Consider the following 13,859-nt stretch of genomic DNA (forward strand, 5'->3'; position numbering starts at 1 on the left):
AAGAGAGACAGCATGAGCCAGGGAGGGGCAGAGAGAGGAGACACAGAATGTGAAGCAGGCTCCTTCCAGGCTCTGAGCTGTCAGCATGGAGCCTGATGCTGGGCTTGAACTCACGAGCCATGAGATTATAACCTGAGCTGAAGTCAGATGCTTAACCAACTGAGCCACCCAGGCGGCCCTCTAAAAGCAAATTCTTAATTAATTTATGTGTTAATGAGATTCTTAAAATCTCTTGTTAAATGAGTAACATCTAGATTTCACCTTTATCCCTGAGTATAGTCAGGGTCCATTGATCTTAGGTCTCAACAGTTTAATTTGGTGTTTTCTGTGTAAACATTCCATCTATTTCTTATTAATAACTGTATTTCATAAACTCAGACAAAAAATCCAGTTTTTCAGTGTCTTCGTTTAATTAGAGAAAGATGCATATGACTTTATAAGATTCTATATTTTAATGCTTTGTAATAAATTGAATATGTAGGCATTTTCAACTATTAAAAGTGATGATCCATCCAAAGCCATCCTTGGAAAAAGAAAAATAACTAGTTCTAACTTGGCAAAACATAATGAAAAAGAGGATCTCTGAGTCACAAGATGAGTCAAGAGGGTGAGGTTTGTTTTTTTTCCCTTTGTCCATCTGTTTCAAGGGAGTAGGAAAAATCTTTGATCAAAGTCGGTACCAAAAGTTGGAATTTATTCTTTAGTATTTAACTTGTACCAAGTGCAGATCTGAAACATTTAATGGTACTACCAAGATGGGTTTAATCTACTTAAGAGATCTGTGCCTAATTTTTAGGAAATTGGTGTATGCTGATATTTCAAGAATGGAGACTCTGTTTCATACTTTAACTTACATTTAATCCTGCAGCACATCCGGTCTACAATGCTGGCAAGTGTAAGTGCTGAATAACTGCTTCTCTGGTGACAGTAATGACCAAATAAATCACTTTGTTCCGTACCTTAAATTATTATTTTCACCGTCTATTGTTGAAAGCTAGCTTTCTTAGATTTTGGCTTTAAGTGATATTTATGGCATTGCCTTCATGTTAACCATTTAAAAATACTGGAATTATTTAGTATAGATTCCTCCAGTTGTTCAGCTAGCCTCAAAGTACTGAGTAATCTAGTCTGTGTTTTACTAACCAGTGTTATCCAGGCAGGAAGGAAGGGACAGAAAGAAGGAAATAAATGGGTGATTGGAGAATAGATATATATGCCTTCTTTCAAATTACACTGGCTTCTTAATCTCAAGGTGAGTTTTGGTTGCATGGGGTATATGAGAATGGTGGTGAATAGAAGATTAGAATAGAGGTCATTCTCTCCGTATTTTACTTTTGGGGCTTTTTAAAAAGCCATTGTCACTGCTGGCACATTACTTTGCCTTTGAGGAAAGTTGTAACTACTCATCCAGAATAGCTATTAACTATTTTGTAATATTTTATAAGCTATTTAAAGCAAAAGACAGTAAATGGATTTTAAATGTTGCTTTAAGGGCTTGTGCCAGAGAATGAGTTAATGATACTCATAACTACAGGATATACAGTTAATTCCCCCCATATTTTAAAGATTTTTTTTAATGTTCATTTTTGAGAGAGTGAGCAAGTGGGGGGGGGGCGCAGAGAGAACCCCAAGCAGCCTCCATGTTGTCAGTGCAGAGCCTAGAGCGGGGCTTGAACTCACAAACCATGAGATTGTGACCTGAGCTGAGATTGAGAGTCAGACGCTTAACTGACTGAGCCACCCAGGTGCCCTAGTCTCCCGCTTTCTAAATCAGAAATTGATAGGGGTCTCATAAACGGAGAGTTCAGGGAAGGACATTCCAGCAGAGGGTGTATAAGGAAATGGAAGCTTGAACTTTATGCTATAGAAGAATTGTGCAAAGATCATTGTAGCTAAAGATGGGGAAGAGAAGGATGGAAATTTAAATTGAGGCTAATATTGTCAGGGGTTTTAGACTTGTGTCCTGAATGTATTAGAAAGCCACTACAGACTTTTAAGCATGAGAGCAAGCTTTCTAAAAGCATGAATGTGACTTTTAGAAAGATTGCTGTTGGCAGTGTAAAGAAGTATATTTTTGATTCATCTTTATTCTTGATATTCCTTGTTCATTGGTCAAGACTGGAATGTTGTCTTCTGGATTAGTAGGGTTACCCAGGTAATTGAAGCATAATCCGTCACCTTATTTTCAGTTTCAGAATGTGACTTTATAAACTGTTATTCATGTTCCAGCATTAGAAAGTGGAATCTAACAGTTTCCGTAAGTATTATGGTGCTACATTTCTGCTTTTGCTCTTTCCAGTTAATGATCCACTCTAGAGTTATTCTAAATGAGATGCTGTTTGGGGACATACTGTCTTTCCTTTTCCACTTATAATGTACTTTAGTCATCCATTATGTTCAGTTTCCTCATCACCTTTTCTGGTTTGTGGTTGTAAAGTAAGGCAAAACTAAAGATTACTAGAAAAAAATAGTTAACTCATCCTTGGTATGTATGGAGAGGAGAGTAGCTTTCAGCAAAAACTGTGAACTTGGAGAAACTTCTGAAAGATCTGCTTGCTGATTGATGTCTGGTAGGTTGAGTTTTATTCTAAATTCTGGTAGCATTTTCATGAGTAAGTTTTAAATCTGAAGCACTTAAAGTCCATTTAAAACATTTTTTGAGCACCTTTTATATGCAGTGCACAGAACAGCACTGAAAGGTCGTGGACTCTGGTCCGAGGTAGGGAAAGACATGTAAATAAATAAATGAAAAGCATTTAGGGGACTTAAGATTTATTAAATTTTTTCCTCCCAGGAGTAAGGATATCCAATTTCATCGCGGAAAATTAGAAAATAAGGCTTATTTGAACAGTTGCTTTTATCATCTGTTCATTAAGGGATAAAAAAGGCTCTTTGCAGTTGATATGTTCATGAGGGGTGTTTCAGTTTTGATTGGATTATTGTAAATATGTGTGTGTGTGTGTGTGTTGCTATCTGAAGCAATGTTTAGTTGAATCATAAAGGCATTTCTCTTACAGTAAAATGTATGTATTCTTGAAAACCTCAAATGCTGCAGAATCAAATGTTGGGAAAGTATGGTTTGGGTAGACTCAAGTATGCAGCGTAACAGAGCACTTAGAAAAACAGTAACGATCTTAAAAATTTTAGCATAAATAGCCTCTGGCATTTGTATTAAGCACCATAGCTATTTATTTGTTAGCCTTAAACTAGGACTCCAGCTTCCTATTTTCAACCTTCCTCCAGGTCCTTGAGGGCAGCTGCTTCAGCAGAAACAAATTTTGTAAAAATTAAATAATGAATCATGGCACAGTCCCTTTATTAATTGCTTTCTGAGGCTTGGTGATGGGGAGAGGTGGAGAGATGAGGAATTAGCTTTGCATCAGGTTCATTTGTACCCTTCTTACCATATAACAGTGTTATAAAGACTTGAAGTTCCTGAAGCCACTAAACTTGCTGTTTTCTCTGAAGGATGGCATTTGTTTTCACCTTTTTTTAAGATTTTATTTTATTAACACTTTTTAATTTGAGAAAACTTGGCCCTTTTCCCTTCAGAATGAACTAGAAAAAAATCCCTTTGAGCCAGTGACATTTCTGTGCGCTTTTGACTCACAAACCATTAGGACTCCCTTTACCAGCTGCATATGAACTACTTCATATTAGAGCATCATCTGGTAGCTAGTTGTACCGTCTGTACTTCAGTAATGCAGATAATTATACTTTTTATTTCTCTTTAACAGAATATTTTTACATTGAAAAAATCTTGAAAGTTCTTATAATGAGTATGTCATATATTTGAACTTTCAAAAAGTTTGCAGTCTCGGTCTCTAATGCTGTGGGCCATGATACATGTGTACAACATGTGACTTGTTAATTTTCTTTTAAAAATTTCTTTTCAGAAGTTATGGTTAATATATTTGTATTATTTCTATTATCAGTGATTAAAATTATTTGTATGAATTAGTCTGATTTCTTAAAGGAATAAGTTTTTCTTTAAAACACTGAAAAGTGAATTTTGTTAGCTGTGGTTCTTCTGGTTAGAAAACATAAAAGCTGTGTTTTATTTGCTCATACTTGCTAAGAATATCTCTGGAAGAATAGTCAAGAAACTGGCACATTGCTTCTAAGGAGGGAATTGGATGTCTACAGGATGGGATAGGAGGGAGGCTTTGAATTTTGAACCATGTTCAAACCATGAACTATTAGAAATAAATTAAACTTTAAAAAGATAAGTGAAAGATACTTTGGCACAGAACAGAGATTGATTTAGCCTGCCTAGTAGGAATCACCTGACTCCATGATCAGCTTAGCATTGCAATCCTATAATATCTTGGTGCAGTATACAGCTGGTTATATGTTATGGCAGGGGCAGGCAAACACAAAGGTAACCAAATAAAAATATTATGTACGTTTTCTGTTATAAATAGTTAACTAATAGAATATGTAATTTTTAATTAAACTAGAAATTAAACTGATTAACTGCTGGATTTTTTCCCATATAATTTTCATAAAATCATTTTTTAAATTTTGCCACCTCTTTTGGTTTGTTTTTAGTTGATGCTGATGAAATTAAAAGGCTAGGAAAGAGATTTAAGAAGCTCGATTTGGACAATTCTGGTTCCTTGAGTGTGGAAGAATTCATGTCTCTGCCTGAGTTACAACAGAATCCTTTAGTACAGCGAGTAATAGATATATTTGACACAGATGGGAATGGAGAAGTAGACTTTAAAGGTAAGAATTACAGTAGTTCTTACGTTAAGTTCTGTATATGAAAATGTCTGCATATTTAGTTTTTTAAAAATGTGTTTATTGGTAATCTTATAATAATAATGTTAATTCTCAAAGTCTGTGGTATATGAACCGTAATGAACTAATAAGTAAGATTCTATACTGTTTGGTTCATAAATGATCAAATCATAAATGATCAAACTGTCCTTTAAGCTTAAAAAAAAAAAGATTTAGTATTTCCTTTGTTTTTGTAAAATTAGTCTCATTTTGGGAAATATAATATTAGAACTGCATTTTTAGAAATTTTTAAAGAATGAGACTTTGATACTAAGCAATAAAAATTAAACCGTAGTAATAAGGCCATGAGCATTTTACACATGATTATTTTAGTCTAGATTTTTACATAAAACAATAGTGCTTTTGCTAATTACCATGGTGCATAGTTTTACATTTGATTCTATACTTTGTCATCAACAGACTTTGTTATTTTAGTTCTAGGAACTGAATTTTAAGTGAAGGAGGATCTAAAACAGATTTTATGATAGACTTAATGTTAAACAGCCAGTGAAGAAAAATTATTTTCACGAGGCTTCCAAAACTTCATTTAAATGAGTCTGAATTTTGGGACCAGAAATTCAAAATTATTTTTGTTCTGACAAAACAGTTGGGTGCCTGCTGGCTCAGTTAGAAGAGCATGAGACTTTGATCATGAGGTCATGAGTTCAAGTCCCACATTGGGTGGAGAAGATTACTTAAATGGAAGAAACAAAACAATGTATAATCTTTTTAAATATACTTTTTAAACATTTTGTGGTTTTTAAAAACATATTTTTATGTTTAAATGTTTATTTTTGAGAGAAAGGTGGTGAGCAGGAGAGGTGCAGAGGTGGACTCTGCAGCTGACAGCAGAGAGCCTAATGTGGGGCTCAAACTCCTGAAGCATGAAATCTTGACCTGAGATGCAGTTGGACACTCAACCAAACTGAACCACCCAGGTGCCCCAGGATTTTGTTTTTAAGTAATCTCATGCAATGTGGGGCTCCAACTTACAACTTTGAGACCAAGAGTTGCATGCTCTACCTACTGAGCCAGCCAGGTGCCAGTATGATCTTTTTTTAAAAGCCCCTCTTTTCTAGTTACATTCCAAAAAGAAAGAGTTAAATAGCTTAAAGAATGTGTTTTTTAGTGGTAAGCTCTGTTACTTAATATTGCTCAAATTGATTTGACCTTAGAGAACTGAAAGTTTAGATTTTTAAAAAAATACATAGAACCTTGTTGAAGTTTCAAATTTGGCACTTTCAGTTTAAAACACTGCTTAGTAATATTTTCTTTTGCAGCAAAAAAAAAAAAATCCTTTTATGGATATATTCAGTTTGTGTGTGTGTGTGCTATGTATTTTTCTATATATTAAAATTGAAACTTCTGATTTGTAAACACTTTCTATTCTTATTCAGAATTTATTGAGGGAGTCTCTCAGTTCAGTGTCAAAGGAGATAAGGAACAGAAGTTGAGGTGTAAGTATTTTTCTTCACTGAATTCATTCTTCCTCTTACACCACTGCTATCCCATACTACATTATAAACTTTTTAAAAAATATTCTAAAAGAGGACTTTTTCTAGATCCTTAGTATATGTAACAGAAATTGTATGTTCTGGAGAAAATCCTTTTAGGATATTTGCAACTAGCATTTTGTATAGTGTCATTGTTGCTTTTTAGTTGTATAGAAAGGACAGAATATCCTTTTCCTGAGGTAGAAGCTATATAAACTGTAGGTCTTGGATAAGAGATTTTTTGATGAAACTGGGAAGAAATGTTTTAATGTCATTAGGTGAACTTAGTTTATATACATATTTAGCCAGAAGTCCACTCTTTTGGTTTCTGTAGGCAGCCTCTATTACAGTGAACATCTGTACCTTTCTACGTTATTCTGCTCTTTATTAGAGAGACATTTTATTCAATAGTTGTCTGAGGCACAGGATATATACAGACATCTTTGTAAATGAACTCAGTATAAATGAGAATAATAATAATAGCAGTTGAGCTTTTGCTGTGTTTTAGTCACTGTTCTAAGCAATTTTTTACATGTATTTGTGCCATCATACTCTATAAAGAACCTGGGAAGTTGAAACTCTTAATTAGTCTCAATTTTATGTACAGAAACTGAAGCTTAGCAAGGTTATAACTTTCCTTTAGGTATGCTAATTGGCCTGAGCGCTCTTGACTCCAGAACCCATACTCGTAATAGCTGTGTAATTGCACCTGAAGCCAAGATCAAATAGGAGGAGCCATCATCATAGTTACAATTTTAGACTAGATGTTTGACAACTGTTTTCTTCCTCATTGAAAGTATTTACTTGTGATTGCCTTATCATTGCCATTGATTTTCCTTACTTTTTTTTAGTTGCTTTCCGTATCTATGACATGGATAAAGATGGCTATATTTCCAATGGGGAACTCTTCCAGGTGCTGAAGATGATGGTGGGGAACAATCTGAAAGATACACAGTTACAGCAAATTGTAGACAAAACCATAATAAATGCAGATAAGGATGGAGATGGAAGAATATCCTTTGAAGAATTCTGTGCTGTGAGTACAAAAGAGCTGGTTCTTCAAAAGTTAGGTTTTAAAAGCATCTACAAAACTACTTAATAGAGTTCCTTATACTTATTTGCCCTAGAAATTCATATACAGTATTTGATTTTCCTAATTGCCCATATTTAAAGTTTTGAAATAGTCCTTGTGGTAATTGTTAGTAACTAACCATTATTATTCTCAAGAATTCCTGGGCTCAGTGATTATCTGGTAATACACCACAAGAATGGTATTAGTAACTTTTACTTATTGTTGGTAGTCCCCCAGATTACAAAGGTTAATTCAAAAATAAATGTTTGAAAACACTTGTGGAGGGTAGGTGTTCATGAAGTTTCCGCTAGGAATCCAGAAGTTTGGCTTTATGAGGACAACAGAAAGGGAGTGCCTGTGCATGGTATTAGACTCCTCAGGTAGGCAGTGTAAATGGGGATTCCTCCCTGCCCCCTCTCCCAAGCTACTGATGGTTAGTTCTTGTGTTCTGGGGCAGGGGCTGAGCAGAGGCATAACTGTAGTTATGGGGAACCCTAAGAAAACTAATTTTAAGCGGAAACTGGGGCAACAGCTTAGCTTCCAGTTGACAGCCTTTCTTCAGTAGATTCAGAGATTTGCCACTACTCAGTGCTTCCAGACAGGAAGACAACCACTCAGCTTCTTTCTCTACTTTCCCCCTAAAGCAAAGATACTAGCCTTTTGATATATTGTAAGGAGTTTTAATTGCAAGCTAGAAAGACCCAGAGAATCCAGAGGGGAGGCAAAGATAAAAAAGTTTTAAAGATTTTCAGTTATGATTGGATGCTACTATGGGAAGATTTCCTTCCTCCCTTTTCATTTTTTATTTAGATCACACAAGGAAAAGCTAATACTGGTGGTTGTGTGTCATGTCATGTATGGGCTAAAGTTGTTACTGTGGCATTTAAGTAGAAGTTCACATTATCTTTAAAATATTTTCCTTCAACTCAAGGGAATATTGTATACATGTTGTCTCAAAGAGTAGGGTGATGCTCTAATTTAAACAGGCGGTCTTTTTGGAAGAAATTTAGGCTTAAGATTTGAGACTTTGTTGCCTGGTGGTACTGCTGCAAGGGTTTGTGACTCCTCGGTTTCTTCTTTACCAAAGATCATGGAAAGACTTCTGTGGAGTGTTGTCAGATTGTGACATGAGACCAGGCTGGTAATGGCAGCATAGCCAGTTTTCAAAAGAAAGAAAGAAAAGAACAAATTCAGGGGTGCCTGGGTGGTTCAGTCAGTTGAGCATCTGACTCTTGACTTCAGCTCAGGTCATGGTCTCACAGTTCATGAGATGGAGTCCCGCGTTGGGCTCTGCATGGCTCTGTTAGTGCAGAGCCTGCTTGGGATTCTTTTTCCCTCTTTCTCTGCTCCTCCTCTGCTCATACCTGCACTCTCTCAAAATAAACAACAAAAATCCTTAGAGGGAACAAAACAAAAATGGAAAACTCTTGCCTACAGTGAGGTAAGATGTTATATAGATGAAGATTCCATTTATATTTAGTAAATGTAAAATATAAGTTAAAATTACATGTAAATCATTTGTCAGTGGAAGGAAATGAAGATACATATGATGCTTTTTAATTGAATACACAAGCTGTGCTTTGAGTTTATTTCCAGTATTAGATAAATTGCTTTTGTCTTTTTGAGGAGTGTAGTTTGGGGATGTAGAAAAATTTTGTGTTTTAAACTCAGCTTCTCTGAACATTGATCAAGTCCATAACTCTGGCTTCATAAAGCCTTTTTTATTCTGATTTCTCAAGCTATAGCAGTAAAATGAGATGGGAGGTTACTTTAAAAGATCACATGCTTATCCACCTCCTTTAAAAATTTCAGAATACATAAACATACAAAGATAAAAATGATTAATGACAGAGTTAAAGTCAGGTTGTGAATGCTTATATAGTTGACCCTTGAAAAACATGGGTTTGAACGGCACATGTCCACTTCTGTGCGTTTTTTTCTCAATGAAGTATTGCATGTGTTTTTTGTTATAGTTTTAATTTTTTCCCCAACTTTATGTAATACATATACAAACTAGTGTTAATTGACTATTATTTGTGAGGCTTCTGGTTAGCAGTGGGCTATTAGTAGTTAAATTTTGGGAGAGCCAAAAGTTATATGTGCATTATTGAGACAGAAACAGAGCACTAGTGGGGGAGGGGCAGAGAGAGAGGGAGACACAGAATCTGAAGCAGGCTCCAGGCTCTGAGCTGTCAACACAGAGCCCCATGCGGGGCTTGAACCCATGAACCATGAGATCATGACCTGAGCTGAAGTCGGATGCTTAACTGACTGAGCCATCCAGGTGTCCCAAAATATGTAGATTTTTCACTGCATAGTGGGGTTGGTATCCCCAATCCCTGTTGTTGTCAAGGGTCATATTATCTATTTTTGCTTCCTTTCCAAACTCCAGTGAAAATAAGTGGATTAAAACGTAAAGGTTATGAACCCACAGGACAGAGAATAGTAGGGAGGATAGCACCAAGATTTGACAACTTAAAACTCTATAAACTGACTTAACAAGCAGGAGAAAATATGAGTTCTGAGCTATCGGCTTGTAAAGCTGAGAGGCAACTTGGTGTATAATGCAGAATTCCTGAAAGGCTCAGAAATTAGTAGCATAAGTGAAAGTGGGGATAAAGGCAAGACTAAAAACAATTGCTTAAAGTCTGTTTAAAAAGCATTCAGAACACTAGATCTCCCTTCCTACTCTACTCAGACTCTCCTGCACCCTAGTGGGAGATTGGAGGGTGAGGTAGAATCTTGAGTCTGGGAAACATGAGGCATCATAGATTGTGCAGTGGGGTTGGGAGGCTGGTGGTGGAGATTAAGTGAAGATAAGCATATTTGCATTTTGATGCCTCTAAAATGAAAAAAAGTCCTTATTTTCAGGGATAAGATATACTGAATCCTTAAAAATTGGATAATAAGAGTTCTTGGAAATTTAAATTCAGAGATCCATTCTAGGAAGTCTAACACCTGAATGCTAGGGTTTTCAGAGAGAAAATGGAGGGATGGAAGTCCTCAAAAATCAATCAAAAAATAATGAACCAAAAATGACTTCCTGACTGAGAGGACTATTGAGTACTCAGCATAGTATATAAAAATACTCTGGACCTAGGCGCAATGTCATGGAATTTTAAAACGGGAAACTGAGGGGCGCCTGGGTGGCTTAGTCGGTTAAGCGTCCGACTTTCGCTTAGGTCATGATCTCGCGGTTCGTGGGTTCGAGCCCCGCGTCGGGCTCTGTGCTGACTGCCAGCTCAGAGCCTGGAGCCTGTTTCAGTCTGTGACTCCCTCTCTCTCTGACCCTCCCCTGCTCATGCTGTCTCTCTCTCCTAGAAATAAATAAAACATTAAAAAAATTAAAAAACAAAACAAAAAACAGGAAACAGAGGATTCTACAAACTTCTTCAGAGCTGGGGTAGAGGGGTAGGGGGAACAGGCTTTATACAAAGACTCAAAAATCATAATGGCAACAAACTTCTCAGTAGCAAAGTATTCATAAGGTAGAAGACAATAGAACATTGCCTTTGCAATTTTGAGGGACAGTTATTTCCAAACTAGAATTCTCTACAAACTCAGACTCCATGAAAGAATGAAGATATTTTCGGTATGCAAGGCTTCCCTTTTTTTGGAAACTCTAGGACGATGTGCTCCTACTGTAACAAGGTTGTAAATCAAAAAAGATAATGTGGAGTCCAAGAGGCAGATGGCCCAACATGAGAGAAGGAAATGCCCGGGATGATGGTGAAGAAAGATCCAGAGAGGCCTACATTGAAGCAGGTTGGAAAGCTCTGGCAGTGAGTGATTCAAAGATAAGAAAACTGATAGAATTACATAATATAGTTAGAACCAAATTTTGGGATTGAATTCGTGAAATACATAGAATACCCAGCAAAAGAAAAGATCAGATAATCATGAAATGTAGCAAAATAAATGTGCAGTATGCAATTCTTTTTTGCGGTAGTTTATGTAATCATAATTAAAATGCTGAATTTCTGCGAATCATGAAGATGTAACTGTTGGAATTATATGGGTAAGAGATAGATGGGAAGGGTTTGTGTGTAAGAGCTAAGTGTTTCTCTCGTCTGGTGGGAAGTCAGTGGATAGATGCCTACAACTCTAAATCCCAAGAGAAGGCAACTCAGGATTGTTATTTGGAGGCCTTCAGGGAAATACTGAATGTTAGCTGAAAATTCTAAATGATTACCTCTGTGTAAAAGAAAATAGAGAATGAAGGCAGGGGTAGCAAACTGCTGTTTTTATAACAGAAGTTGTAGAACTAATTGGCTATTTAAGCTTTGTTTTTGATATAAAATTTTTAAGTTTAAATTTAAAAATAATACAGATGCAGCTATACACAACAACATGGATTAATCTCAAAAACCTGTTGGGTGAAAAAACCAGACACGAAAGAAATTTCATTTAAAATTGTACAAAAGCTGAAACCGAACTAATGCATGTTGCTAGTCACAGTAGTGGCTACCTGTATGTGTGTTAGGGCAGGAGAGAGATGGCTGGTGCTGGAAAGGGCCCGCAGAAGACCCCAGGAAATGGTCTGGGTGCTAGTTACTTAGGTGTTTACTCTGGGAAGATTTATCAGGCTGTGAACAGGTGATTATACCTTTAGATTTCCATGTCGTTATTCACTGAGACTTCTGTAACAATTCTACGTGTATTGAAGCCCATGAGAAAATAATGTGCGGAAGATTTTATTTGGTATTTTCTTAATACCTTCTAGAATGGACTGATAAGCCCCTAGTTGGTTTTTGAAGGTAATTTTTATGCTTACAGTTGGTTATTATTTAGCATCAAACTGCCTTAGTAGGGGTTAGCAAACCAGAATGGGTCAGATCCTTCCCATGGCCTGTTTTCTAGGTCTTTGAGCTTAAACATTTTTTTACATTTGTAAAGTGTTAAAAGTGGGAGAAGAAAATGCAAGAGAAATTGTATGTGGCTTACAAAGCCTAAAATACTTCCTGTCTGGCCCTTTAAGTTTGCCAACCGTTGTCCCAGAACACAAGAAAATGAGTGATATCCTGTGAGAAAGCAGTCCGTACCTAGAGGCAATACAGGTTAAAGACAACAAAACCCCAAACCTCAAAAGCCAGCTTCTGAAAATGGTTATAGTAGTATGTTTTTTAAATTGTAGGGTTTTTTAAAATGCTTATTTGGAGGGGGAGGGGCAGAGAGAGAGAAGGAGGGAGACACAATCTGAAGCAGCCTTTAGGCTCTGAGCTGTCAGCACAGGACTGGCATGGGGCTTGAACCCATGAACTGTGAGAGCTGAAATTAGGACACTTGACCGACTTGAGCCATCCAGGCACCCCTTAAATTGTAGTTTGGTTAAGGTGGTTAGACCAGTAAAACAGAGTTTTCCACCATGGTAAAGTTTGATTTGTTCCTGTCTGTTGCAGGTTGTAGGTGGCCTAGATATCCACAAAAAGATGGTGGTAGATGTGTGACTCTTTTTCTAAAGAGTACCACCCAACACTTTTGCTTTCTTCTCCATCTCTGAAGATCTGCTCAAGACGTCCAGCAATGCTCTCTGTGTATTTAAATGGAAGTATTTTTCTCTGTGAAGCCACATTTTCCAACACGAGCCTCATGAAGCCAACTAAGTGTTATTGAACTCTTATTCTCTCAATAACTCAGTGTAGCACTTTAAAGTCTGAAGGACAGCAACATGAAAAGAGCATATCAATGTGGTGAAGAAAGGGAAGGGGTTGGCTTTTTAATTTATTTTTCTTCATCTTTTATAACAAGAAAGTATCTATATATACATATGTAAATATTTATATATAGATATATGTAGCTTTCTATATGTGTAGTAGGTTGGCTTTAATTTAATATACTTGATTCAGAAACAAAATGATAGAGTACAAAAGTGCCAAGCAGAACATAAAACATCCTTACTTTTATTTCACACAGTTTTATATATAGATAGAAAATTGTACAATTTGAGCCGGGTGTTAGGCCAGCTATTTTCCTTTCCCTGTGCTTTCTCCTTTGAGAGATTGACAAAGCATTTGTTAACGTCCTATTATTTACCTTAATTACAGTTTTGTAACAAAGGGGTTTGTAATTTTATTTATACCTATCAATAGATTTTCAGGGACTAGGTCTCATTGCTGAGCAGCTCTTACTACATCTCTGCTTGAGGAGAAAGTACAGTGCAGTGCTGCTGCCAAGAGCTCTTGCTTGGGTTCCCGTGGGAACCGCACCAAGCTCATGGCTGCTTCAGGATTATTATTTAACTAGGAGCCATTTTCATTTATTAAATGTCCCTGAGTTAAATGTAAGTTACCAGTTGTGGAAAGGCCAGAAGCTCTCTGAGGCAATCATGATTTATCTCAGACATTACTTAATGAATACCTGAAATAACTATGGAACTTAAGGATATCCATTCATTTGTTTCATTACATGGGTAAACGGTGTGTCATTAAACTTCTGTTTGAACCATAAATTTCCCTTGTTTCAGAAGACTTGCAGCTAATCTAAAAAACTGGTGACATTTAATGTGCATGTAT

General features: G+C 36.4%; 1 protein-coding gene across 1 annotated transcript in view; it reads left to right on the top strand.

Moving 5' to 3' along the window:
- PPP3R1 (protein phosphatase 3 regulatory subunit B, alpha) overlaps positions 1-13,853 on the top strand; it is a 64,116-nt gene extending 50,263 nt beyond the window's left edge. Inside the window, exons 3-6 of the mRNA XM_077766393.1 lie at positions 4,552-4,728; positions 6,180-6,239; positions 7,127-7,311; positions 12,747-13,853. Coding sequence (XP_077622519.1) covers positions 4,552-4,728; positions 6,180-6,239; positions 7,127-7,311; positions 12,747-12,794 — 470 coding nt within the window. The 3' untranslated portion in view covers positions 12,795-13,853. The remainder of the gene's footprint in view (positions 1-4,551; positions 4,729-6,179; positions 6,240-7,126; positions 7,312-12,746) is intronic.
- Positions 13,854-13,859: the final 6 nt, after the last annotated feature.

This window comes from Crocuta crocuta, unplaced genomic scaffold (assembly GCF_008692635.1).
Source record: "Crocuta crocuta isolate KB4526 unplaced genomic scaffold, BGI_CrCroc_1.0 scaffold113, whole genome shotgun sequence".
NCBI classification, from domain to species: domain Eukaryota; kingdom Metazoa; phylum Chordata; class Mammalia; order Carnivora; family Hyaenidae; genus Crocuta; species Crocuta crocuta.